The 26286-nt window shown below is 43.0% G+C and overlaps 1 protein-coding gene across 1 annotated transcript in view; it reads right to left on the reverse strand.

Moving 5' to 3' along the window:
• The window catches only part of SBSPON (somatomedin B and thrombospondin type 1 domain containing), a 248080-nt gene that overhangs the window by 85805 nt on the left and 135989 nt on the right, over positions 1-26286 (reverse strand). The window contains exon 2 of the mRNA XM_069621210.1: positions 24408-24602. Coding sequence (XP_069477311.1) covers positions 24408-24602 — 195 coding nt within the window. The remainder of the gene's footprint in view (positions 1-24407; positions 24603-26286) is intronic.

Below are 26286 nucleotides of genomic sequence, written 5' to 3' on the forward strand. Positions count from 1 at the left end.
TTGAGGGATGCAAAATAGTTGGAATTTCAGTATATCCCGCTTTAATGGTCGTGAGTACATTAGCATGTATTGACAATCGCTATGTACATTTATTGGATGAATATTCATGAGGGCTATCTTGAAAACCAGACATGTTTCTTGCCCACAACGCATGAAGTTGGACACCCCTCAGGTACAGACATAGGGTGCTGCTCCTCATTCTGTGCTGTACTTTGCCACACCTGCCATCAACCTGCAGGTGACGGCTCCTGACTGAATATGGGAGTCTAGTAGACATGCAAAGCAGCAGTGGAGCCTTGCCCACCAAAAGACTCCGGACTGGGGTAAGGCAACAGGACAGGGATTGCATTGCTGAAGCCCCCTGAACACTTTGCCAGTCAAGTCAGTCAAGTTAAGTTTATTTTCAGAACAATAACATCCATGAAAACATGTCATGAAAATACAATGAAAACATTTACAATTCAAAAAATAAGATGTAAGAACTAAAATAATGGCAGTTATAATGAAGGGTAATGATTTCTGCTTTTTACAGCTTGTCTAAGGTACAATAATTAAAATCAACCAATTAATACAGAAACAACCGTCAATAAATAACAAAGTCGGATGACATTGAACAAATCCTGCCTCATAATATTGCCTTACATTTTTTAGATCAAATATGCGAGTAGACGGGACAGAAAAATATAAAGTGCATTAAATCCTCACAAAATGTGTTGCATAATAGACAATCTTTTTCTGCCTCAAGTCCTGACCAGACTACGGAAAATGATCTAAAAGGGAGATAGTTAAATGAAGCTCTTGTTACTTATATATCTCTTGTGCTGACGGGTTTGACCAAGTTAGATACTTCTGCATAGCGTTAGATGTTACTACTAGTTACCTGTGTTCAAAAGGTTTCATAATTTCATTATCCGCCCATACATCTTGTACATAAGACATTAATCACTCTTTTAATTGCCTTACAGGTGACTGATCCAAATAGCTTCGGGAACTAAAGTGGCTCAGTACATTTATTTGACCAACAATGTGTTTTACAGGCAAGAACCAAGGAACAGATAACCCTTCTGTTTTACTTAAAACTGCCTTTATGATAAACTAGGTTTAATTCAGTCTTTTGATTACTCCAAATTCGTAACCAATGAACAGCCAGTTGAAGAAGATAATCTTCCAAAATGTTCTAAATGAAATGCAGAATTAGAGTCTGATCCTGGAAGACCCAATCATTTCTTTATGAAGTAGATCTCCACGCTTTGTAAAGGTGAGGGATCAAAGAACCCCCAAAGAGGGCAGCGAGGGACTTATACCAAGGTACAGCTATTGTTTTCATATTGTATATCTCCAAGATCACATTGATGGGATGGGCCATATACATCTTTATAAATCGGCTAATGCTCCCAAAGCATGTTTCGTCTTTGCAGTATATGACAATAACCTGTTAGATTTGATGAAAATCGAATACGCATATAATCAAATTCAAACACCTGTGGGATGGTGCTATTACTTTGCATTGTTGGAATTTTAATGCGTCTTTTGCCTAAATCGAAAACCATAACAGCAGATGTTCCTTGAAGGTCTAGTTTACTCATAAACAATGTATATTAAGTAATTAGAAGCTATGGAGCTGAAGGAGTATAAGCTATTCATTGTATTTAAAAACATTATTAAGCATACAAATTCAAAATCGAGTTCCCATTATCTGTCAGCATTTTAAAATATAACAGGCTGCATTTTATTTTAAGTAATGAAGTCAAGACCCAACTCAATTCTAATCGTCTCCACTGAGAGGTATTAAGGTAGGCCGAGAGTGAACCTCCACAGCTTTCCTTCTAATGTTTTTAACCAGACAAATTGTTGATTAATGTTAGTCTCTAGTCCATACAGTAAGCCTGAGAAAAATGCTAGTCTGATAGACTTTAATCATTCCCTCTAAAGAGTAGTCCTCTTGGGTACGAATTTCTAACCTTGCTAAGGGCATTGGGAGCAATATGATTCTTTATCGCGAGGGGCAAAAGGGAGGAAGATAGAAGAGTGCCCAAGTATTATATTGATTGACTGCCTCTATATGTCCATTGTCCATACAGAATTCTTATAGGCGTGAGTTCTGCTAACCACCAAAATCTTTATTTTACTGTGTTTTATTTTTAGGTTATCCTCTTCAGAATACATGGCCAGAGCTGTTAGTAAATGTTGTAGCCCAATAGGCTTTTATCGAGACTGATAGTATCATCAGCATAACCAAGCAATGTGCTGCTTCCCTACTTTTGGAGGTTGATTATTACAAGCCTCTAACGCCAGATATATGTATGCAACATAGGGATTGTAAAGCAGGGGAGCTAAAATGGACCCCTGCTTTAGACTGATAACTGCCCAGATTGATTAAGCCTTATGGCTACTGATATTTGGGAAAAAAGCTGTATAATTCATTCTTAATTTAAGCAGGTGTGGATCAAGTCCCCACATATTAAGCTGTCTCCATAACCTAAAACAATCAAAGGCACTTGAATAAGCTATACATGCCATATACAAGGATGACTTAGTAGAAGAGAGTACACTACGAATTAGGTATTGTATGATCCATATATTGTGCATGGTAGCCGTGCCTCGGTAAAAGCCTGTTTGTTGGGGGAAATACATTGTAATTTATTTACCACTTTCCGCATGTCATCCAATATTATATTACAGGACAATTTTCTGGGTGCATCTAGCATTGGCAGAAGTCTGTAATTAGCTGGATTTTCTCTGGAGCGTTTTTTGTATACTCGAATTAAAATGGATTTCCCCCATGAATTACGAATTACCCCTTCCTCAGCGAGGCCGAAAGTTGAGGAACTTTTTTTAATGCTGCCTTGGATAACCCATCTGGGCCAGGAGACTTGGAGGACTTAAGTCTCATGATTAAGTCATATTAGGTCATGTATGCCCTCCCTGTTAAGGAGATACTCATAAGATAATCATCTCTCTTCTAAGGAGAGAATGGGCACCTCATGGTGTGACAGGGTACAATAAAGCAAAGTAATATGAGATATCCAAACGTGTCTGAAATAGGATTAATTGCCTTTTCATAGGATCTCTAATTACATTTCTTATGTAATTGCCTACAATTATTTTTACTGCCATTCCCTCTCAACACATTACATAAATGCTGCCAGCTGGCCATCCTGGTTGAATCTTCATAAGCACATAACCAATTTGTATATTAGATGTATACGTTCTTAATCACGTATGTCTGCAATTCTGTATTGTTACCCAACTTGTCCTGCTTTTTAAGAGGTGGATGTTATGCTCCTGCAGCCTTTTTTCTATCAGCTATTGCTGCATCATAATTTGTACAGGTGAACACCCCCTGCATCGTAGCTAAATCACCTGTGCGTCCACAGCGCTCCTCTTCCCATCAGGAGCTCTGCACGCCCAGATTCAACTGCAAGTGCACTGGAGGCTCCAGCTTTTCCATCGCTGCGCCCTCCCTGGTCACATAAGAAATGAAACATCTCACCTTGCCTTCAGAAAACTCTTGAAAACGAGGCTGTTCAATAAGTATGACTAATATAGCCATGTGATGTCTGTATCCTTAGCAACAGCTGCTTACTAAGCTTGCACTGCCTGCATTTTCCCACCGCACTGAATCTGTACAAGCAATGTGATACCTATGGGGTTTGGGCTCTATATAAATGTACAAATAAATAAAAATGTGTTAGTATCAAATTTCCTTTTATTGGAAGATGTGCCAAAATAGTGAGCATACTTGGACAAGTTCGATAGTAGGTTCCACAGCCCAAACAGCTAATGTGGTGATGGTGCTAAGCTCCAAAATCCATCTTTTATTCAATGTAGCGATATTGCCTGCAGTCCAAATTATCCAATTCACGTGGGTGTTAATTTCACATTTCCCTTTCATATAGGATTATTTGTTAGATAACAAATGTTTGATCTTTCAGTTTAGAACTAGATGGTCAATGAGGCAAGTGGGAATAATATTGAAAAAGAGGTTGGCCATCTTAAATTGCTTTGACATAAAGATGTAAACTATTCTAGTGCTCACCAATCCACTGGTCCAGGTATGATGTAATTACGCCATTTCTCGGCCAACAATATTTGCCGGGCTTTGTGAGATTTCCGTGAGGGAGGCTTATCATGAAGTAGGATACCATGCTTTCTTTTCACAGCCAATTTACAATGACCACCGCGAACCCCAGAAATGATAATCTCTCCACTGGGATTAGAACAATTCCATTCTAGTAAACCACAGTAATGTAAGACATGATTTCTGGTGTCTTCCCACCTCCTGGTGGATCATAACCATGAACAACCAATATACAGGGGTCGTGAGCGCTGTTATAATGTACAATGTGGCACATAGAACAATGGGCATAATATTTCCTACCAAGTATTCACTCATCTTTACTTCAGATTTAGATTTAGCACCAGTAACAAGTCCTCCTCGTGGTCTACAAGCCTTTCCCCTGTTTGCAACTCTATTGACTATCTGCTAATCATCAATCAGTAAATTAGATGTAAGCCATGTTTGCTGAAGTACAAACATATTGCAACTTGTCAATATGGTCAAACCATCAAGCCTACGTAAAAGGTGGGAATGGCCTCGAGTATTCCAGGTGATAAATTAAATATGGTGTCCTCAGAACAAGCTTTAATTCATTTATCTGATTTCTGTAATGCTGATGCTAGCCATGCCCAATATTCCTCTGATATTTTAATAGGGGAAAGTTGATGGTGCAGCCATCATCTATTGTGCGCCTACTATGTGCATTAGATGCCATTTTAAAATGTATCAACTGCCTTTCTTCAATCTCAGATGTATAAATAGCTCCACTTTCCAATAGCTTAGCGTTAATACGTGTGGTGCAAATGAGATAGCAGTATCTGCTGTCATCTTATTTGAGAAATGTAAACATGACCAGTTTGTATCATTTAGCAAATGGGTTAGTTCAATTCCAGGTCGTTCACGGTGATAACCCTCAACTGAGGAATCAAGTGAACTAAGCTCAACACAGTGGTTTGATTCAGAAAAGCACTTTCAGATGTGGAGATTAATTCTGTAATTGACACCTGGCATTGATTCTTCTGGTCAATATTTGCTCTATATTGCTGCTTATTAATTAGTGTTACCACCAAGATGATTTCCCCTTGGCTCCCCAGGTTTTCGGTTAATGGGGACCTACGCACAAATTGTGTTAGCCTCCACATTCTACTCTGGAATCTGAGGCATGTCAATTGTCAATGATGTGGAAAGGGCGATGGGTTGTTCGGATAAAGCTACCGAAAGGTCTCCTGTTTCATCTTTATTGGTCGTCAGCACCTAGTTGTCTAGAATCCCTTTATTTTCTGATTGTTTACTTTTGGTTCTTGTGTGCTTGAGTGAGATGCCAACGAACCAGCACCTTTCTTTACAGTGGGCTGTCTGTTTCTAGTTTTTTTTAAATGGTCGACCTGATTTATTTTTTTTCTTCCTTTTTTCTTTTAGTGTTGCAATTGGCAAACACAGGGTTAATCTCATTCTCAGTATCCTTTCCTCTAATTCAAGTAAATATAAGGGGCAGGGGCATTGCTACTCAGCATCCTCCAAAGGCGCCTCTACTCGAATAGATGGAGGTTGAGTGTGAACAGAATTTTCTCTCTGATCAAACGTATTGGCATGTGTTACATTCTCATTATGGACCTCCTCCAATATACTCACAATAAGGGCACAAGAATGGACTGGCAAAGAAAGAATAGCAGCATCAATTGGTTTTTAAAAGAAAGTGACTGGTCTTTTGTTCTTTAAATATTTCCGTGCACAATGATAGAATAAACTTTAACAAAGATAAATGTCCATGAGGATCGTACTTATTCTTCCTAGTAATGACTTCACTTTCAAAAAAGCAATGACTAGAGAGGCTATGAGTGCTGTCTACAAGTTTCTCTAAATCAGGCGTTTCCGCAAGGTTGAAGCCTATTATGTTTGAAAAAGGTGAAAATGGAGGACCATATCCTCGAATTGTGCAACATCATTAAATCCTTTCTGTAAACTGTAACAGGGGTGAGGTGTTTCCTTGTAGTAGGGAGCGATCCTAATGGTTGTCTGTATATTCTAAGAGAACAATTTCTTTAAATGCAGTGTTGTGAGTTACGTGAAAGAAAGCAATGATTTTTCCCTTGATGGATGGCCACTTCGGGCATTTTCTTAGAGTGAGTCGTGATAGTCATACCTGCATGGACAGTAGTTGACGCAGTATGTTGGCTTTTTTTTTTGTATTACATTTCTTTGTAATGGTGTGGGCTGAAGATCCGTCAGTGCTTCTTAGATTATATGGTCGGCCTCATTTTAACACGATATAACAAAATGAACTAAAAGAGTCTTAAAGTGTGTACAATGTCAATATCCAGCACAGCCACGGTACAAGTCAGTCGCAGCGTTTACCCGCCTCATGCTCACAGCGGACTGCTGACTGCATTCTGCTTGCACTGATGCGCGCGCTATGTGTGCTGCTTCAGTCTTTAAACCGAGCAGGAGGCAGAGTCAGGAACGCTAAGAAAAGTGTCCACAGACCAACAAAACGGCAATCCACGAGGAAGCTTGCAGGGTCTATCTACTGCCGACTACACTCTGCTTAGCTCACTCACGTGCGCTATGTGAACGGCTTCTGTTTTTAAACCAAGGAGGGGCGGAGTCAGGATCTCTAAGGAAAGTGTCAAAGGACCAACAAAATGGCAATTCATGTGGAAGTCTCCAGCATCTGTCTACTGCGTACTGCCGACTGCACTCACATGCACTGGTCTATTAATACTGTGCCATCAGCATATTTCAATACAGATAGAGAAATGTTCCCAAGTTTTGGTATGTCTACACCATTCCAAACAAGATTGTCATATAAACCATTGATATAAAGGGACAACAACAGTGGCGCAAGAACACCCCGTCATACTCCTAAATGCACTGGGAAATGCGCAGTGCAACATCCTCTTCCCTCACTCTTGACACAGGCTTTGGTACCCTGATGAAGTATAATAAGAGCACCAAGGATCTCAGTTGGGCAATTCAATGACCTGAGTAATAGCCACACTTTCGACCTGTTTGGACATCAATTGATCATTTATATTCACTACCCTGGAATCGTAAGCTTCTGCTTCGAATATTACGATAGATGTGAACTAATTATCTTATGATGAATATAAGATTCATCAATCAAAGCCCAATTGATTTGTTTGCCTGTCAATGTAGCTTCGGCATGGGCCAAATGGGGACATTCATTTACAACAGTCATGTTACATTGCCACTTAATCTGCAATTTAACAGTATGATGGTCACTAAAAATATCAGTAACAATCAACAAATCCTCAATAATTGGCCATTTAATAGCCAGAATACAAAAACAATTGATGGTGGAATTGACCAGATGTCTTCTAAAAGTATATTTAGGTTGTCTCTGGGTACTGTGATGAGTCAGAAGAAAGACGCAGACTCTTTGAGGACATTTAAGTTAGGTTTATTAAATAATAGTCAGAAAGGTCTAGCTATCCCTATGGCTATGCAATGTTCCCTATCGAAAGAATAAATAAGGTGCTCATCAGTTGTCAGTTTCTCAATGTCCAAAAAGAATCTGTCCACTGTCCAAACTAATATTATCTGACCCTATCACTTATCTTAACAAAATAAAGGCAGGAGAATGACTTGGTTCTCCTGCGTCATGCTTCTAGCACTGGTTCTCTTGATATATGTTCTTTTCTTTGGCAACTCTCTATCAGGTTCCATAGTTCTTACTGTAGACAGTTTGTATCCCACTTTGGATAAGTCTTTACTTTGTTGCACTTGTTTGGCTATATAGGCTACGTCAGCATTTAATTTTGTATACCCTCTCTTTTTGGTTCAAAATTAATTTATTTTGGGTATCTCACATTCTTACTTTTCTTTACAGGATAGGAATATATCCCATTGCTCATTCCTTTCTTGGAGGACATCTTTGCCTCTTTCTCTTGCATTCACATTCATAGGGTTTCTCTCTCTTCCATGTAGCTCCCTCTCTGGGAACGTTATTCTTTCCTTCCGTATCTTATAAATGTTCACATGTGGTAAACGTTTCGTATTGATGCTTTCATCCCCTCCAGGGGACAATCTTGCTTTATTCCATACACTATCACAGTTCACCTTTAACAACAGTAATACTCTTGTATCCAATTCTCCTTCACTAAGCGTTATGGATTTTGTATTTATTTCATCACAGTTCACATTTGGTAACTCATCTTTCTTCTTTGGACTGGGACGAGTTATTTGTTCCGTATTATACTCTTTGTTATTCTTCCAGTGCCTCTGCGGTCCCCTGTTACCTTCTCTCTTCTTTGGAAATGGTCCTGGGACTCTAACTGGTCTGCCATCGATTTCAGTTCTTAACTGCGTTTACGTGACGGCTTTCTCGGCGTCGCTCTTCTGTGGTCCTCGCACTTCTTCGATTCTCTTCGGTATCTCACCAGGCGTTGTTGCACAGGTCCGCTGTCCACCCTGACCCTCTCAGGGTCACACCACCACTGATTCTTCTTCTCTCCAGTTCTCGGTTACGCTGACAGTTCAGCATTTGTTAACTTGCCTCTCTGTAATGTTTCCCACGATATCTCCACCTCTTCCCAGGCTTACGCCAGCAAGGTACTTCCGCTGCATGGAAATGTACCGCTCTCCCTCTCTGGCTTTCTCACTGTTAGTACGTGTTCCTCTTCCTTACATGACAAGTGTTTTCCCTTCAATCCACTCATCATAGTGGATTTGTCAATTTTTTAAAAAGAGATATTGCCTCTTTCTTGTGCATTTTAATATACTTCAGCCTCTTCTTTGACGCATGCGTTATGTTTGACAAGACTTGATAGTCCCATGTATCCCATCATACTTATAGGTAAAGGGATTTCTTCACAGGAATGGAAGTCCTTCTCCCCAAAGTGGGAGTCTCTCCCGGTGAGGTCCCACTTGCTTCGACACCTAGGGAGGGTGTTGTGGAGCGGACTCCCCCGCTAGCCACCCTTGGGGAGAAGGGACAAATTCCCTTGATTTGCACACATACCCTTTCCCTTAGCTTTGTGGCTTCCTCTTCTGTGTATAGTGGAAAGCGGCTTAAAAAATAAATCAACATTACCTTGTTCTTGACCCTTTTGATGTTCAACAGTCCAGTCCAAGAGCCATCTCATCATTCGGTCATATGTATCTTTCTGAAGACTAAGTCAAAGGAGAGTGGTCTCCTTGTTCTTGACCCTTTTGATGTTCAACAGTCCAGTCCAAGAGCCATCTCATCATCCGGTCATATGTATCTTTCTGAAGACTAAGTCAGAGGAGAGTGGTCTGTAGTGAGTCTAAACTTTCAGCCTGTCAGGTAATACCTCAAGTGTGTGATAGCCATTTTATGTCTAAGGCTTCCTGCTCGATTGTGGCATATGATTGTTACAGAGAAAACATTTTTGACTGTTATATAGTATTGAATGTTCCATGCCATCGTATTCTTGGCAAAGAACTTTGCCCACCTTAGATGCCTTTGTTTGGAGTAAACATTCTCTGTTAAAGTCAGGCATCTTTAGTGCAGGATCATTACCGAATAGATTCTTTAAATGTTCAAAACTGGTTTTGTCTTTCTTATGCCATAGGAGTTTCTGGGGCTGAGCATTTTTCAGTTTATTGGTTAGGTTAGTGGCTGTCGGGGAGTAGTTTGAAATAAATCATCTGTAATAGCCGGTTAAGCCTGGGAAGACCCGCAGATCTCTCTTTGTTTTAGCCGTGGGGGTAAGCTAACCACTTTTACTTGTTCATTTTGTGGTTGAATTAAACCATTTCCCACGAAGAATCACAGGTATCTTACTGCTGATTGTGCAAGATGGTATTTTCGTGAATTGGCTGTCAGACCCATCTTCCTTAGAGCACATGTGATCTCGTATAAATGGTTCATGTATTTGACCCAACTGTTGCTGTGCACCACAATGTCGTCTATGTAAGCGCCACAGAATGCTGAATATGGAGTCCATTAGTCGCTGAAAAGTGGCAGATGCCCCATGAAGACCGAAAGGCAAAACCTTAAATTGGAACAGACCTTGAGGTGATGAAAAGGCTGTTTTCTCATGGTCGGATGGATTCATGGAAACTTGCCAGTAGCCCTTGGTCAGGTCTAGCATAGATATATATTTTGCAGAACCCAACTTCCGAATCAGATCGACTATCCTTGTCATTGGGTAGGTGTTGAATACCGAGATTGAGTTCAGTTTTCTAAAGTCTATGCAAAATCTCTATGACTGGTCAGGCGTAGCAATTAGCACAAAGGGAGAGGACCATGGACTCTCAGAGGGCTTGATGATATCCTCCTTGAGCAATGTACAATATGCCAAGTACTTTGTGCTAAAACACATTGATGTAGGCTGTACACCAATTAAAAATGATTATACATTCATTAACTTCTTAATTAACTTCTGAATTAGTTGCAACAGACATCATTCATTAACGTTTGTGTACTATTAATAGACAAGGTCCTTAGATGTTGACTAACAATAGATTACTTTAAATGGCTCAAAATAGTAGAGCTCATCACATTTACAATAGCTTGATCGCTGAGTGGATCCGAATCACTATCCAGTTAACACACAGATGACTGCAATGAGAATGTGGTGTGATGTAGCAGGTAGGTATCCATGTGGAGAAATAACATCCACAAGGGCCCAACAAGAGCGTTTGAATACCCCCAAGGAGCAAGGAGCCTATTAACAGCGAGTGATTTGCCAAAATATGGCAATAATCATAAATGAAAAAGGACCACAATGCACTCCCACAAAGGGTCCCATTCCTTGAAGACAACTATAAACTTGACTGGCCAGATCGCAGAGTATAGCTGTAAACTGAAATGAAGGTTGTTAAAAAATACATGTTTATTTATGCCTGTATTAATGCCACAAAAGTGAATTAAAGGTCCTACTCCAGCGTCAGATAGCGGGGCGTACCTACCACCAGTGGGTGTAAGCAAGAAGGGGATGGGGCACCTCCTGGGGGGAAAAACACAGGCACTCAAACAAACTGTAGTCACGCCATGAATGAAGGCCTTACAGGGAAACATGGGGGTGGGGTTGTACTGTGTCTGTCATCAGCCCAGGGAGCTTATGCATATTATTTTGAGATAGGGAAAATCCCGGGTAAACACACTCAGCAGGGAGACCCCCAGGTTGGCCTTTGCCCCGGAAACCTGCACTGACCACATGATCAACTCACCACAGATTCGGGAAGAGGAAGACGGAGCTCAGGCTGCGTGGCATGGGCAGGCTGAAGCAGCTGAGACAGCACCAGGTGATGTAATGAAGGGGTGGCAAGCCAATCCCATGGGCACTTGGGGGTAGAGGGGAAGTGGATCTCAGCCAGATAAACCGCTCACATAGTCACGAGTGCCTGTCGACAGGTGGATATGGGAATGGGGGGGGTTGAACAGAATGGCATGCCGGCGAGGACCAATCAGACGGTAAGTTCTCATGTCCCTGGGAGGTGGCTAGCCTTCAGAGTATCCAACAAGGCCTGCAAATGCCATTCATCGGCAGGTGCCATGTGAATGTCTCCCTTCCCACCAGAAGCAAGGTGTCTCATGTTCCTTCCGCAATGTTGTTGACCAATGGCAGAATAATAAAGTTCCAGCAGTCAGCACATATGTTATTTTACTAATTGCAAATAGTTAGCACTATGGATATGACGTATTATAGCCAATGAGTTTCAGGTGAATGTTGGGAAGTATGAACATTTGAGCTGCAACTTTTTCACATAACTTGACCATTGTATTCAAAGAATAAAACTAATGTTCACTGTGTGCCCCGATGTTAGCTCTCATCAATCACTTCCAGTGCACTGTTCAGTTTAATTTGTGCTCGCCCAGCTGTAATAAACAGCTTTGATTCTTGCCCGGTGTGTGCTCCTTTTTGGATTACTGTTTTATACAGTGGGATCAGAGGACCCCTGATATATTTTTGGAGGCCTCTGTGAGATTCTCTGTCACCCGGTTAGCTGGGGGTATCCGAGCCACCCTCCCGGGGGGGGTGGGTCCGGTGACTGCAGGCCTGACCAACACGCATCACTGAGGAGGCCCTGCAGATGCCGAGTTCATGAAGGTCTGCCTGGTCCCAAGCGCCACCCGCGCTTAGTGGAAATGGTGAGCTTGTGCTGGAGGCTCGGTGCCGTAGGGACTCAAGGGTCTCTAGGACATGAGTATAACCATGCAGGAATGTGTTGCATAGTGGTTGCATGCCCACAGCGGGGAAGGGATAGATTTGGATGGTGTTGAGGATGCATCCTCAAGGAGTGTGGACGATCGGCAGAAGTAGTATTGGAAAATGAGTGTGTACCACCCAAAAGGAAGTGGACACAAGTGTGGGCACGCGGAGGGGTGCGTGGTTTGTGGCGACCATGGCCAGATGGGAGTTGCGTGTAGTACCAGCTATTGTATAGTTGCGTCATTGGGGTAATGATTGTGTCACTGAATCTTTTCTGGGGGTATAGAGAGGGACACGTGTGTGGTAGTTAGTGTTATTTTATGGTGTGGACTCATGGTGGAAGGGTCAGCAGTTGGAAATACCTTTTGTAACATAGAACGCTTGGCATCGTAGAGAAAGATGTGTGTGGATGGCACAGAGGAGACACAATGATCATTTGCGTTAATAAAGGGAACAGTGAGCCCGTGGAGAGGGCTGTTGAATAATAACACGGAGTGAGTGATCAGGCCTCTGAAGAGGGACAGCGTGGTGAGTGGAATGAGCGGTTGGGCCTGTGCAGAGGGCCAGCATGACGAGTGGAGTGCATTGCTGGGCATAAGAGAGGGCTGGGGTGAACGGTGAGCTAGGTACTGTTCAGGGGGTTGCCTCGGAACTCACCAGTAAAAATTACAAAAGTAGTAAAAAAGGAGTGTATGCCAGGCAAGAAGAAACACAATTTAAATCTAGGCCCAGTTGCAGCTTGGAAAGCGAAATTCAAACAGAATGAGGAACAGAACTGCATGAAATGCACTTTCAAAGATATGCCCGAAAACAAAAGCTTTTATACCACTAAAGTCTATTAGTATCAAACACTTTGCAACATTAAAATGTCTCCCCACAAGAAGCTGATTGGTGAAATCATATCATACCCCTATAGAAGGGCATACATTATCATCTATGAAAATTGTCCCGCAAACCTTACCACACCACCCCTAGCTTCCCATTGTGACATCACAAATCAACCTCCAATTCCCACATCATAGGGCCAATTCATTGAAACATTTGAGATGACCAGCAGAACTTCATTCAACTGCCCCGGTCATCTCATCTACATTCTCATGAGAAAGTCTTCTACCATGACTCTCAGCCTTGAACCAAGAACAAGTTACCGTATTAATGTTGCACATTAAGAACTCTTCAACCTTCTTTCTAGGCAGGGATGTACTCAGGGGCAATTTGAAACCGTCATGTTTTTTTTTAAACAGTCAGTGGATCAGACTCGTAAATTAATATGCCAAATTATAAAATGACTGTCCATGCATTGCCTTTCCGCGACACCCATGAGCTCTGTTTTATGACCTTGAAAGTGACAAAGATTGTCCGCTTACTACCGTGCGATCCAGGGAACGTGGGTCTTGCGATGTGCTTCCAGCTGCTGCTGTTTCTAAGCAAATTAATGAAACAAGCACTTGTTTCTGAAAAGCATACTGTGAGGCCTCTATGCAGCACTTCAGTCTAATGCTAAACCTTGTATACTAACCTGTGACCCATCTTTATTATCTATCGTTCTTTAATGTGAAGTACTGTTATTTAGGGCATTCTCCAGCCTAGTTCAAATTACTGCGTCAAGGAAACCACCTCCCCATTCAGAGTGCTACTCCCTCAGCTGATAAATGTGCGCCTTATTACCGTGCTGAACTTGCATTTTTACCACAGTAGGATAAGGAGTGTGTGCGTGTGTAACGGGAGAAAAGGGAGGAAGAAGAAGAAATGTGGGAAGAATAGAAAGGACAGTGGGGATAATAAAGCAGCTAGGGAATAATGACCTATTTAGATAGCCCCTTGGACCACATGTGCTGAGCATTGCCACAATATCGCGATAAAATATTAAAGTACATTTTTCAATGGGCTCAAGAGACAAAATACAAGGACTCTAAATTGAAAAGTAGACAGAACATATTGGGGCTCTGGAAATTATACGTAGAAACGAAAGGGGGGAAAAAGAGGAATACGGGAGGGAGCATACTGAGCTCTACACCCCCGCCCTATTGTGTCTATCGCTATTACAACCTGCAGCAAGGTACAACAACCCCCAGCGTAACACCTTGGGAGGGGACCAGGTAATAACAACAGGGGAAAAGGACAGAGGCGCACGAAGGGAGGAAATATACACAAAGGGAGAGTGGAAATGCCTAGCAGACATAGAAAAGAATACGTGACAGCAGATGAACGCATTATTCGGTAAGGCCGAGAGAGTGATAGAGGAGGAGGTGTAGCGGAAAAATAAAGGAGATAAGGGGGAATGGTTATCAGGGAGAATAGCATTCAAACTGGACGATTTGGAGGAGGATGGGAAGAAAAACGAGGAGGAAGGAGGGGACGAGGACGATGCAGCCTCAGATTAAGGACTGTTAGGAAGAAGGAGGGGGGATGAAAGAGCAAAAGCAACACAACAGCAACAGAAGTAGAAGGGATTGTTCCAGCTCTCTCCGCAGTAGAATAGGGGAGGTAAAGATGGGATTAACCCAGACGACCAAGTAGGAGGAGGGATAGGTCCAAGGACAAGAGAATTGCCATTACTACAGAAAGGGAGAGGGGATGCACACTATGTACCATGGCAAACGATGGACAGGGATAATCTTATATGCAGCCTCCACTCCCTCGTGGCAGGGGCCAGTAAATGGATACAGGCCCTTGAGAAAAAGATGGCAGGGTGACACTAGACATAGGGGACATGAAACGTTTATTCGTAGCCATCATAGGCAAGCAGGGAGACAAAATATGGAACCAGTCAGGGTACAAAGGAGTGACATTAAGTACAAATGCCCATGACAGTGCTCCATTTAATAACTGTCAAGCACACGTCTAGTAGGTTCTGAGAAGTATGTATCCAGACAGTTAGGACCTAGGGACAGTAATGGCTCATAAAATGAAAAGTGAGGATGACCCAGCAGACTCTATAAAACGAGTACAGGATCTCTGGACGCAGGAAACACAAAGGTCTCGGAACAAGTGCATACCTCTATTTTACCACATATTGGTCAAGGGGCTGCCAGCAGAGGCTCAGCTATCACTAGATATGATTGTGGGAATAGAGGCAAAGGATGGCCAGAAATAAAGGCAACAATAGTACATTATTGTAAACGAAAAACAGGAGAGCGATAGACAAGCAGCAGAAAATGCTGCTAAAGCAGAAAATAAACTGGTGCTAAAGAAACTGGCAAAGTACACAATGGAAGGGGAAATGCTCGTTCCTGATGCTGCAGCAGTGGTGCCCACACCACAGGGAGAGTTTCCCACAGGGAACATGAAGCAGCAAGGAAGCTACATGCAGCCACAGTATACACCACAATGGGGAACCACACAACAATGCAATTGCATGCATGGGGGATTTTTCCCTATGGGAAGAGGATACCAGCAACAAGGAAGAGTGGGATATAGAGGATCGGGTAACAGGGTCTTCAGACCATCTTATATATCCCAGAACATGGGGCATCTGGCATGCACCTGCCCTTTTGTGCAGCAAGCACAGGCACAAGAGATACAAGCGCCAAACAACAAGGGTTTGGCACCGTACAGCTGCAGTGGGAGTAGATGCAGCTTCTTCCAGCACAGCCAAGGCACAGATGCCCACACAGCAGGGTGGGATGCAGGCACAAGGAGGGGCAAAAGATGGTATGAAAACAGCTCCAAATGTGACAACCTCCAGCAGTGGCAGCATGAAATATAGTGGTGCTAGGGCAGAACGTAGTGCCCCACTACATCAGGGTCAGATTTGTTGGGGAAATCCCTTCCCTTTTCCACCTGGTAATTCACAAAAATAGGGGTGCCCAAAGAAAGCCCGGGTGTGTCCAGTCCTAGCAGTAACTGATGACCCTGAAGAGGAACCTGAGGTAGTAGTGAAAATAGGACCAAGAGTATTTTCCTTTCTGATAGACACAGGAGCAACCATATTCTGCATCAGAGAGGGGGAATTCCCATTATCAAACAAGGTGATGGATACACAGGGCTTCTCTGGGGCAGTGGTCACGGTTCCTGTAGCAAGAGATCTACCACTAACAATAGGGATGCAAAATATTGTAGAGCCACTGCTATATTCTGAAGTCAATCAATATACTAGGAAGAGATTTGCTCAGTAAGCTAAACGCAACAATCTCATTCACAGAAAAAGGAATGGTGTGTACAACACCATGCCTTTATAACACACACGTGGCCACACTCCTCATGACAGCACACACCCAAAGCACCCTGAGAGCCCAGCCCATGTACCCGAGCATTTTCCTGTACAGGGTTGAGAAACTCTTGGGGTGGTTCTCTGGGGTACAAGGGAAGGTATTGAGATTGGCCTCAGAATATTTGGTCAGACCACAGTGCCAGAAGAATGACATGAGGCTTGTGTTACAGCTAGCAGATTTGTGGTACGCAAAGACATGGTGATCCTGTGTGGGACAGACAATGACAACATGGACTGGTGCACAGTATTATGCATTGACCCAAGACTGACCATAACAGGAGTAACGGATGAACAATTGGTCTCCGATGAGGAAGAGGGAGAGATGGCGTTTGAGTCACAGATACCTTGTCAAGTTCAAATAATGGAAAAAATTCTATCAATTCTAATGCAGTTGGTGAAAAAAGAGAAACACACAGAGTGAGATCTAAAACCAAATGTCACAGAAATGATGGAACAAGGGGCCCCATGACATATGGGTACTGAAAGGAGTAGGGGCAGTAGAGATAGAATTAAAGGAAGGGGCACTATTGTCCCGTCCAAGCAATGTCCTTTGTCCAGAGAAGCAGAAGAGGGAATATTCTCGACTTTACATGCACTACGGCAGCAGGGCATTATCCAGACATCCTCATCACCATACAACACAGAAATATACCTGATTAAGAAATCAAAGCGTGGATCAAGGCTATTCATCCATGATTTGCGCCCACTAAACGATGTGGTTGAGGCAGAATGTATCTTGTCCCGAACCCTGCAACAATATTGTGCAATATCCCAGCAAAGTACTTTACAGTCATTGGGCCTCATTACGACCCAGGCGGTAAGGGGTTAACGGCAGCGTTAACAGCGCCGACCCTTACCGCCTGAGTAAGAGGTCCCTTAGCGCCATGGCGCTTTTAACACCTGCTTTTAGCAGGTGTTAAAATCCATGGCGCTAAGGGACCATGGAGTTAATTACGCCACCGTAATTTACGGTGGCGTAATTAACGCCTTCCCCACTCCCATTATACCCTATGGGGCAAAAATGGGAATGGGGAAGGGTAAATGGGGATTGGGGACTTACCGCCCCGCCAAGGTCGGAATGGGGCGGTAAGTCCGCCAACCACCATGGCGTAAACGTAGTTTACGCCATGGTGGTAAAGTCACGGCCCAGGCGGTAACTTACCGCCTGGGTCGTAATGAGGCCCATTGACTTGAAGAATGCCTTCTTCTCCATTCCATTGCACCCAGATTCAAGATACCTGTCATTGTTTACCTATCGGGGAAACAGATTTGAGCACTGTAGGCTGTCCCAAAGGTACTGCGAGTCACCTAGCATTTTTAACTGAGTGAGCCAAATGGACCTGAGTTACCTACACATGCCCAGTGCGGTGATCCAGTATGTTGACGGTTTGCTGATATGCAGGAGGAGATCTAAGGCAGATTTGGTGTACCTTCTAACACTGCTAGCAGACAAGGGGTACAAGGTGGATAAAGCAAAATTGCGATATTGTCTGGAAGAGGTTGTGTGCCTGGGACAGATCATTTCAATGGAAGGGCGCAGCAAAACCCCATAAAGGGTACATACAATTCACCCCACCACACGTCCACGCACAGTGAAAGAAATGCAGAAGTTCCTGGCACTATACAACTATTGCAGGCCATGGGTGTTTGATTATTCCACATTCACAAAACCCCTATTTCAGGGCCTCAAGGAAGCACAAAAAGAGAAGAGGGAATTAAAAAGACATCAGAAATGAATGAGAGCTTCACAGAGCTAAAAGAAACACTGGCCCATGCGCCAGTGTTGGACACCCCAAACTACAAAGAAAAATGTTATCTGTTCTCAAATTCAGGTGGTGGACGACGGTCCTCACACAAAAGAAGCCACAGGGACACAAGCCTCTCTCATATTACAGTGGTACTCTAGACCCAGTGATGCAGGGACACTTCCCCTGCAAACAAGCGCTCGTGGCTGCAGTGTTTGCCATAGAGAAGGCAGCAACAATCACCATGGTGTGCCCCATAGTGCTGTACGTGAAGCACTCATTATTTGCCATCCTAGAAAAATCAAAAAGCACACTAACAACACAGAGGGCATCCGGTTACGAAATTATACTGAGCTACCCAGTCATTGAGGCAGTGAGGGGCCGTTTGCTCAACCCTGCAACATATCTAGCAAAACCAGCAGGAGAAGGGGGCTACATGCACAATTGTGCCACACACATGGACAGAATGGAAGGAAACACACATATTAAAGAAGAAGAGATAGAAGGAGCAGACATGGTTTATATTGATGGGTCATCAAGTATAGACCCCGATACTGGGAGGAGGCATACTGGAGCAGTGGTAGTATGTTACATTAATGAGGAATATGTAACAGTGTCCCAGCTGCAACTACTGTCACATTACTCAGCAGAGACAGCAGAGTTGGTAGCCATGATCAGTGCACTAAATATGATGGAAGGACTTGTAGCCAACATATTTTCTGACTCTGCCTAAGTTATATCAACAATACATTCAGGATTGACACAATGGGAAAGAAGCGGGTTTAAGGGAAGTGACAGGTTCCCATTGCAACACGCTGAGCTGCTAGGGCAACTAATTGAGGCACTAAAAGTACCGGTAGGGGTGGCCATAATAAAATGTGCCACCCACATGGGAAAACAAGACCAAATATCAATGGGAAATGAAATGGCTATCAGGGCAGCCAAAGAAGGAAGCAGCCTAATTACCAGAAGGTAGCCTAAGGTGGTATCCAGGGGCTAACACTCATGGCAGCAGAAAGAAAGATGGGTCAAGAGGGAGAAAGAGGGGAATGTTTTAACACAATACACATCGTCCAAATTATAGAGCTGCAATGAGAGGCCTCAAAAGAAGAAAAATATCTCTGGATACACGTGGGTGCTCTCTCTCACCAACCTAATCTGGAGGCAGAATAGCACAGGAAAGCCTGTAGTTCCCCCATGATTGCGCAGTTTAGCATAAGAACAGCTGCAGTATCACCCCCATATAGCCAAAGAAAATATAGCAGCAGAAATAAATGAAGGATGGTATGTGCCAAATTTGCATGAGATAGTTCATGGGAAACTATATAACTTGTAAACAATTTCTGTCTGATCATACTCTGAAAACCATCAGGGGAACAAGACCTCGGCTCGAAGTGCCCTTCTGTCACTTGCATATTGACTAAGTCGACAAGAAAGACAGATGTGCCTCTTTTAGGTACATGATCACTGTTTTCTGTCCATTCTCACGTTGGCTTGAGGTGGGACCCTGTGCAAAAAATGACACAAAGTCGGCAGCCAAATTCTTGGTGAGGGAGGTGTTTCCAAGATGGGAAGTGTGTGATGAGAGAAGGTCGGATAATGGTCAACATTTTGCCAATTATCTATTTGCAGAAGTAACCCGCTGCCTGTGGATAAAACATAAACTTTGCACAGTGTACTGACCGCAAGCGAATAGGATTGTCAAAAAAAACTAAACAGCTTGCTGAAGGCACGCTTGGCAAAACTAACATCGTCATTATGCCAAAACAGGCTTTATTGTCTTCAACTGGTGCTTTTTGCCCTTCACAAGTCATGTAGTGCTGATCACCATTTGACTCTGCACAAAATTATAACAGGTAGGAGAATGCATGTGCCTATCCCTCCTACACATTCAATTTTAATTTTAGATGCTAACCCTAGCTCAGAGATACTTGGAGATGAAATGAAAAACTACTTAACAGAAATTTCAAATGTGCTCCACTTAATCTCCCACCAGGTCAAGCGTCCTACAAGTCGGGCGACCGGCCAATGTTGAAGAGTGCACAAGTGCCCAACGGGAGGAGAACTTTCCGCAAGCACAATCCCTCTATCCCAGAGACAGAGTTCTCATCACGAATGTTGTAAGAAGGTGGAGGAGCCCAGGTTTTATGGCCCATTTGAAGTGGTATGTGCAATCCCGACAGCAATAAAGATCAAAGAAAGGAGGGCATGGATCCACATTTCTGACCTCTGCAGCGACAACGGTAGCACAACGGAAAGACAAGAGAGAAGAGTCACCTAACGGTAAGTATAAACCAATTGTCATTAACTTTGTGTGCTGCAGTAAGACTCTATAGAAGGCCCATAACTGGAGTAGAAGATGGGCAAAATACCACTAGTGGGAACGGAAGAAAATCAAAACTTGATGCAAATATAATAGGGCTTGGATTGTTCTGTCTTCCTGTCATCTATCTTCTCTTCCTCTTCTGGTTCCTAATGCATTGGAGTAGTATGGGTACTCCGGCTGTTGGTGGAAAAGAGCCATGCACCAAAAGAAGTATATCTAGTATTGAAGAATTTTGCAGTGCTAGTGGGGAAGAAGAGAACCTCGCATATGAGAATGTCTGATGGAGATGAAGAGGGTAGGGCGGGGGACCACCAATGATACATGTTATCTGTGCTCACTCATCCCACACCTTGCAGGGATATCGAACCAATTCTTGTCACAAGAAGTGACAAAAGAGTAAGGGGAATGTCTGTTGCATGCCTGCTGTGAGGCAGAGTCGTTGTCGTCCTGCTGCTTCCCTTCCTGGCACTTGTTCTGTGCAACAGTCGCTAAACGCAACCGAGGCCAAGACCCAAAAAATAAAAACCGTTCAGTGTGCTTTTGCATTAACGCAAGGCACATCTCCTTTCCATTATTTTAATTTTGGGAAAAGTATGTTTGGTAAGGATTATAGGTACAAATGAAGAGTTCCACATTCGGAAAGGAACATGAACGCCTGAATGCATTAGGCTACTTTCATTCCAAACACAGAGGGCCTGATTCATGGAATATTTGCCCGGTTCAAAATTAATTTGCACTCCTGAAAAGTGACTTTTTACTGCCGACACAAACCCTGATTCATGGAACCATGCAAAGTGTATTTTTGCCATGCAAAGGGTTTGTGTCGGCAGTGCAAAGTCACTTTTCAGCAGTGCAAATTCACTTTGGACCGTGCAAATATTCCATGATTTATAGAATTTTGTGGGTGCTAAAAAGTGACTTTGCGCACTAATCAGCGCGCAAAACCCGTTTCAGGGATTCAGGGGACAGACTTTGCATGTATTTCCGAAATTCCATGAATACATAGAGCGTACAAAGCATGCTTTTGCATGCAGGTATGCACAAAGTGGATTTGCGTGCAGTAGGGACTTTGCACTTTTTCTATGAATCGGGCCCATAGTGCTTTAAATGCAACTTGCTCTGAAATATATAGACTATTTAAAGAAGCCAACCAGATGATCTGAAAAATATGTTCTTCACCAAACATTAACATCCAAAATGTCTTCATACAAGGATGTATTTCGGAGACCATCTAATGCACTTAGTTTTTAGCCAGTCAACTATACTGTACTACAGCAAATTCATTTTCAGCAAAAACTATTGTTCTCCCATAAAGAATTCTTTAAGCTGGTGAAACCGCACCTTTTGTTCAAACATTTTATGACCTGTTACTATTTCTAATATATTTTGTTATTTTATAGTTTATTAAGTGCAGGTGTACCACCTGTGGGTTTATGATGCGTCAAGAACAACTGAACACACACAACGAGTGGGAAGAGACGACCCACCTAACCCGGGAACAGAGGGGTCATAAGCCTCTTCCAAAAGCCCAATTAGTACTGGATAAGAGGGAGAGAGAGAGACAGAGAGAGACAGAGAGAGGGAGAGAGAGAGAGCGCACGCGCACATTGAATGGGTATATAGTTGGATCGTCTGTTTGAGTTTCAATGTTTGTGTTTTTGAGACTATGGGCCTGATTCAAAAAAACATTTTTCAATGAGAAGCACCCATTGAAAAACGCTCTGTGAATCAGGGCCTACTTCTTTGATATATGTGGTTGAATGGGTGGATGTAAGTATTGCTGCAGCTGGATGCACAACTATGGCTTTTTGCCAGTACCTAGACATGTTTCATGCGTTTTACTTCTGACAAAATATCACTGACACCAGTGCTAGTGAAACTTGAAACTGTCCCTTGTGAAATCCTCTCCACTTGGTGAGTCTCCATGTAGAGAGAGAGAAGCCAAGGTTTTTGGATGATGTACCTATGAAGTCAATGGAGTGGAACCGTTTTTGAAGGGTTGCTTAAAAGTTAGGTCTGGTGAAGACTACTCAGATTTGGGAGGCAGGGGGGAGATATGTGCAAGGCGGAGGCATTGTCCAAATCAAGGGGAGTTGAACCGTGCTTTCTTGGCTCTTCCTACACGTTTCAATGTATGCACATTTCCCTCACACACTGCCCCTGCAAACGCTGATCCGGCATCAAGAGACACTGACATCCATAAAGAAATATCAGAATAAACATTAAACGAATTAAGGCATGTAATGAGCCCATGCAGGGTTATATTTAGGTGGTAAGCCGATTTATGTTATGACATAGGATTCTGTGAATGGTGGGTTCCACTCGGGGTCATCAGGCGGTGTGTTAGTTGGACCATTCACTACTTTGGCAGCAACTTCTCCATGCGGTTTCTTGTCTAGCAATGACAGTGCTTGCACATTCCTCTTGCTCTGCTCAGACAATGGAATTTATTTGCCGTTATCTACTTACTTTGATGGTTCCTCTGCTGTTCAATGTTTAATGCTCATGTATATTGTTTAATTTTTCATTGTATTTGTTTGTTTTAAAAATATGTTACCATCGATGTTGTGACTTTTTGAAGGAGTCACCGATCAGTCATATCTTTATTAGAGCAAATGTTTGCTAGTTTCTAATGATATATTAGGTGGTGTCCTATTGGACTGTGGGTCAGGGGGGTACATGTCATGGCCTTGGGAAAGGGTCAGTGGCAACATAGCCCACGGCAAACCTTGCCGGCATGCCCAAGCCCGACAGTCCACCTGAAATGATCAATGGCCTGGGGCCGGGCCACTGGCCACTTTGCCTCCATTTTGGGTCAATGGGCTACACACTGGGGTATGGACATGGCCGACATGGTATTGTCAAGCCATCTAAAGTAACCACTTTAACCATATTGTAGGGTGCAGTAGCCACATTGCCCAGGAAATTGACTTTAAGTGGTTTGTCAGGCCCTGGGGAATGGTCGAAGCGGCCACTGAATCTGGTTGCTCCCTTCTAGGTTCATGGACCCGGGTTTGGGTGCTCTGGAAGGGAGTGTGAGGACCCAGACCGATTTCAGTGACCCTGAGTTTATGGATTTATCCCTGTTCAGCGACCCAGACAGGAGTGAGAACCAATCTGGTTGTTGCAAGGACTGGGAACATTTTTGAGCGGTTGGCCATTAGTGTTTGCAGACTTTTTAAAGTTCCTGCATACCCTGTGCTGCTAAACATTGTAATTGAAAAGGGGCATCTGGCAATAATCTGTCTTTTGCAGCGCTCACAGACCTCTGATTACTGCACAGCTGGGTCCCCAAAGTCGAATCCTGGCCATGACCACAGTAGCAGTAAACTGATTAGTAGACACAGGGAACATTTCTTGAGAGGGTGACCATTGTTATATGTGTCATAAGCCATACTCGGAGAAGGGGCAGTTGGTCCGGCCTTAGCCTATGCCCAGTGGCCACTTTGGGTGGTTGCGTGGGGCCTGGTGCATGCCCTGTGCAAAGTGGCCATTACCCACCGACCTGAAATGGGGGTTTAGTGGTCCCTGGGACAGGTGCCAGACCAGGCTCAGTAGCCAGCTCAGATGATGTTGGTGGACTTGGGGCATTGCTGAAAGCCATTTGCTTGGCAAAGTGGCCCACAGATTCATCTGCGATGTCATCTGTGATGTTATCAGTGTGTTCATGGGCTGCGCAACGATGGACTTAGCGTTAAAGTGGCATCATTCTCGTAACCTCAACGATGTGATTTTTACAGGTTTTCAATGATTATTTTGCTTTAAGCTATGTCAACTTAACTCTCCCATAACCAAAGCTACATACATATATATCCAAGAAAATAAAAGCTAATTCAACTCTACCATTCAAAAAGTCTCAAGTAGGTTCAGCAATCGATGCAGTGCACGAAACAAAGGTTCACAGACATTGAATAGCACTTACCGTAGGACTCTCCACATGGCTTGCCCTGGTAAGTCCGATATTCCAGACACCCAGCTTTCTCCTCCAGTCGTGGGCAAGGATCCCCACCATTTTTGGGCTCTTGTTGCACATTGCGCCTTCTCACCCGAAGAGTTGGCTTGCACTGGTCTGCGCAGCCACTCCAGTGGCTCCACTCACTTACAATGCATGGCTGCGCTGAAAAACAATGGACAAATATATTGTGAGTAGGAAGTCTCATGGCCAGAGGATAATGGCGTCAAATTATACATTCTCATGAACCTGCGAAGTCTCATGGAAGCATGTCTTTTTCATAGGACCGAGATCCTAAAAACGGACTCTAGTCTGCTCTCTGTACATTTATTTTGTTGAATCAACTTAACACCTAGTAGCAGGTCACTATGACACTTCTTAACGCCTAGTAGCAGGTCACTATGACACTTCTTAACGCCTAATAGCAGGTCACTGACACTTTTTCCTTTTGAGGTCCATAGATACGTTCTTTCACGAGCACTGCTCATGGAGCGCATCTGCTCACTCTCAAAGCCCCCATGACCCACCTTCTTTGATAACCAATGACTGTATTTTAGTTCTGTTCAAAATAACCCCCCACTGCCACTCCAAAATAAATCTGTGGATTCTGCTTTGCCGACTTGCCTTTAAAAATGGCGTGTATGCAATATTTTTGGTATCCCGTGGTTTCAACGTCGGTAATTGCTTCGAAGCGATTACTTTACGAAATGACTTTGGTAAATATATGTAATTGTAGGTTAAGGGGTAAAAGACGCTAGGAAGGCGATTGGGGGAGGGGTAGTAGTAAAGATAAAAGTGGGTCATGGGGACTCCCCCACATTAAAAAAAAAAAGAAATCAAAGTGAAATTTCGAAGTAATCACTTCAAAGTAAATTACATCTCATCACTTGCGCCCAAATGTAAAACACTGATATAAAAAACACGAATGTTTTCATAGATTTGTACATGTGGGTGTGGTGGGGTCCTTTTCCTGCTCAGTTTCATTCCCAGATACCCCGTGCCTCCCCTCCCTGACACAGCCCACTGCTCTGTTCTATTTCATTTGCATTCATATATTTATCAATTTAATATATTTATATATTTATATACATTCATATATTTATATATTTAATGTTTGAAATAAAGTTTTCTGTACACCGATAAAGCTTGCTCTTGAGAAAAAAAAACAATGATCTTGTGTTAATGTTTTTATAAATCAATATTTACAAGGAAAAAATGTCACTGGGCACCATAGAAATATAATCAGAATGTGCAGGAATTGATCTGTTCTCAGTCAATCAAGACCTTCCCTTGTTTCAAATTTCTAGGTATTGATTTATATGAACCATCTATATGTTTGACCTTAGTATTCGATATAAATACATTAAGATACAGAATACAGACAAGTGGAATTTCATAACAAAGCAAACCATGAAATCATTCAAAACGACATCATTTTTCTTGCATGTATCATTCAAAAAAATAAACTGCAGCATTAATAACCATGTTATCATCCCGCTTTAAAAGATTCCAGAAACCTTCAATCGTAATTCCATATAGAGCTCTGCGTGGGGAAACAGAGCACAGACGCTGAACGCTTGTAGCCGCGCAATTGATCATTAAATGATGTAGAGTTTCAATCCTATTCGTTTTCTCTTCATAAACAGCAAGACCTTTCCTCATACCGCATTCTTTTCCTGGCCCTGGTGACTTCAGACGCATGCAACATGTTAATATACTTCACCTCTTATGGCAAGGCAATTCAGCAATATACTCAGCGACAGTGCTTGACAGTCTAGACTTAGTTCTGGAGGTGGAGCTAAGCACCAGTGCTTCCAGTTTTATGGCAGCACACGCACTAATGTTGTTC

The sequence above is a fragment of the Ambystoma mexicanum genome, chromosome 5q, assembly GCF_040938575.1.
Source record: "Ambystoma mexicanum isolate Mex_15411 chromosome 5q, UKY_AmexF1_1, whole genome shotgun sequence".
Classification (NCBI taxonomy): domain Eukaryota; kingdom Metazoa; phylum Chordata; class Amphibia; order Caudata; family Ambystomatidae; genus Ambystoma; species Ambystoma mexicanum.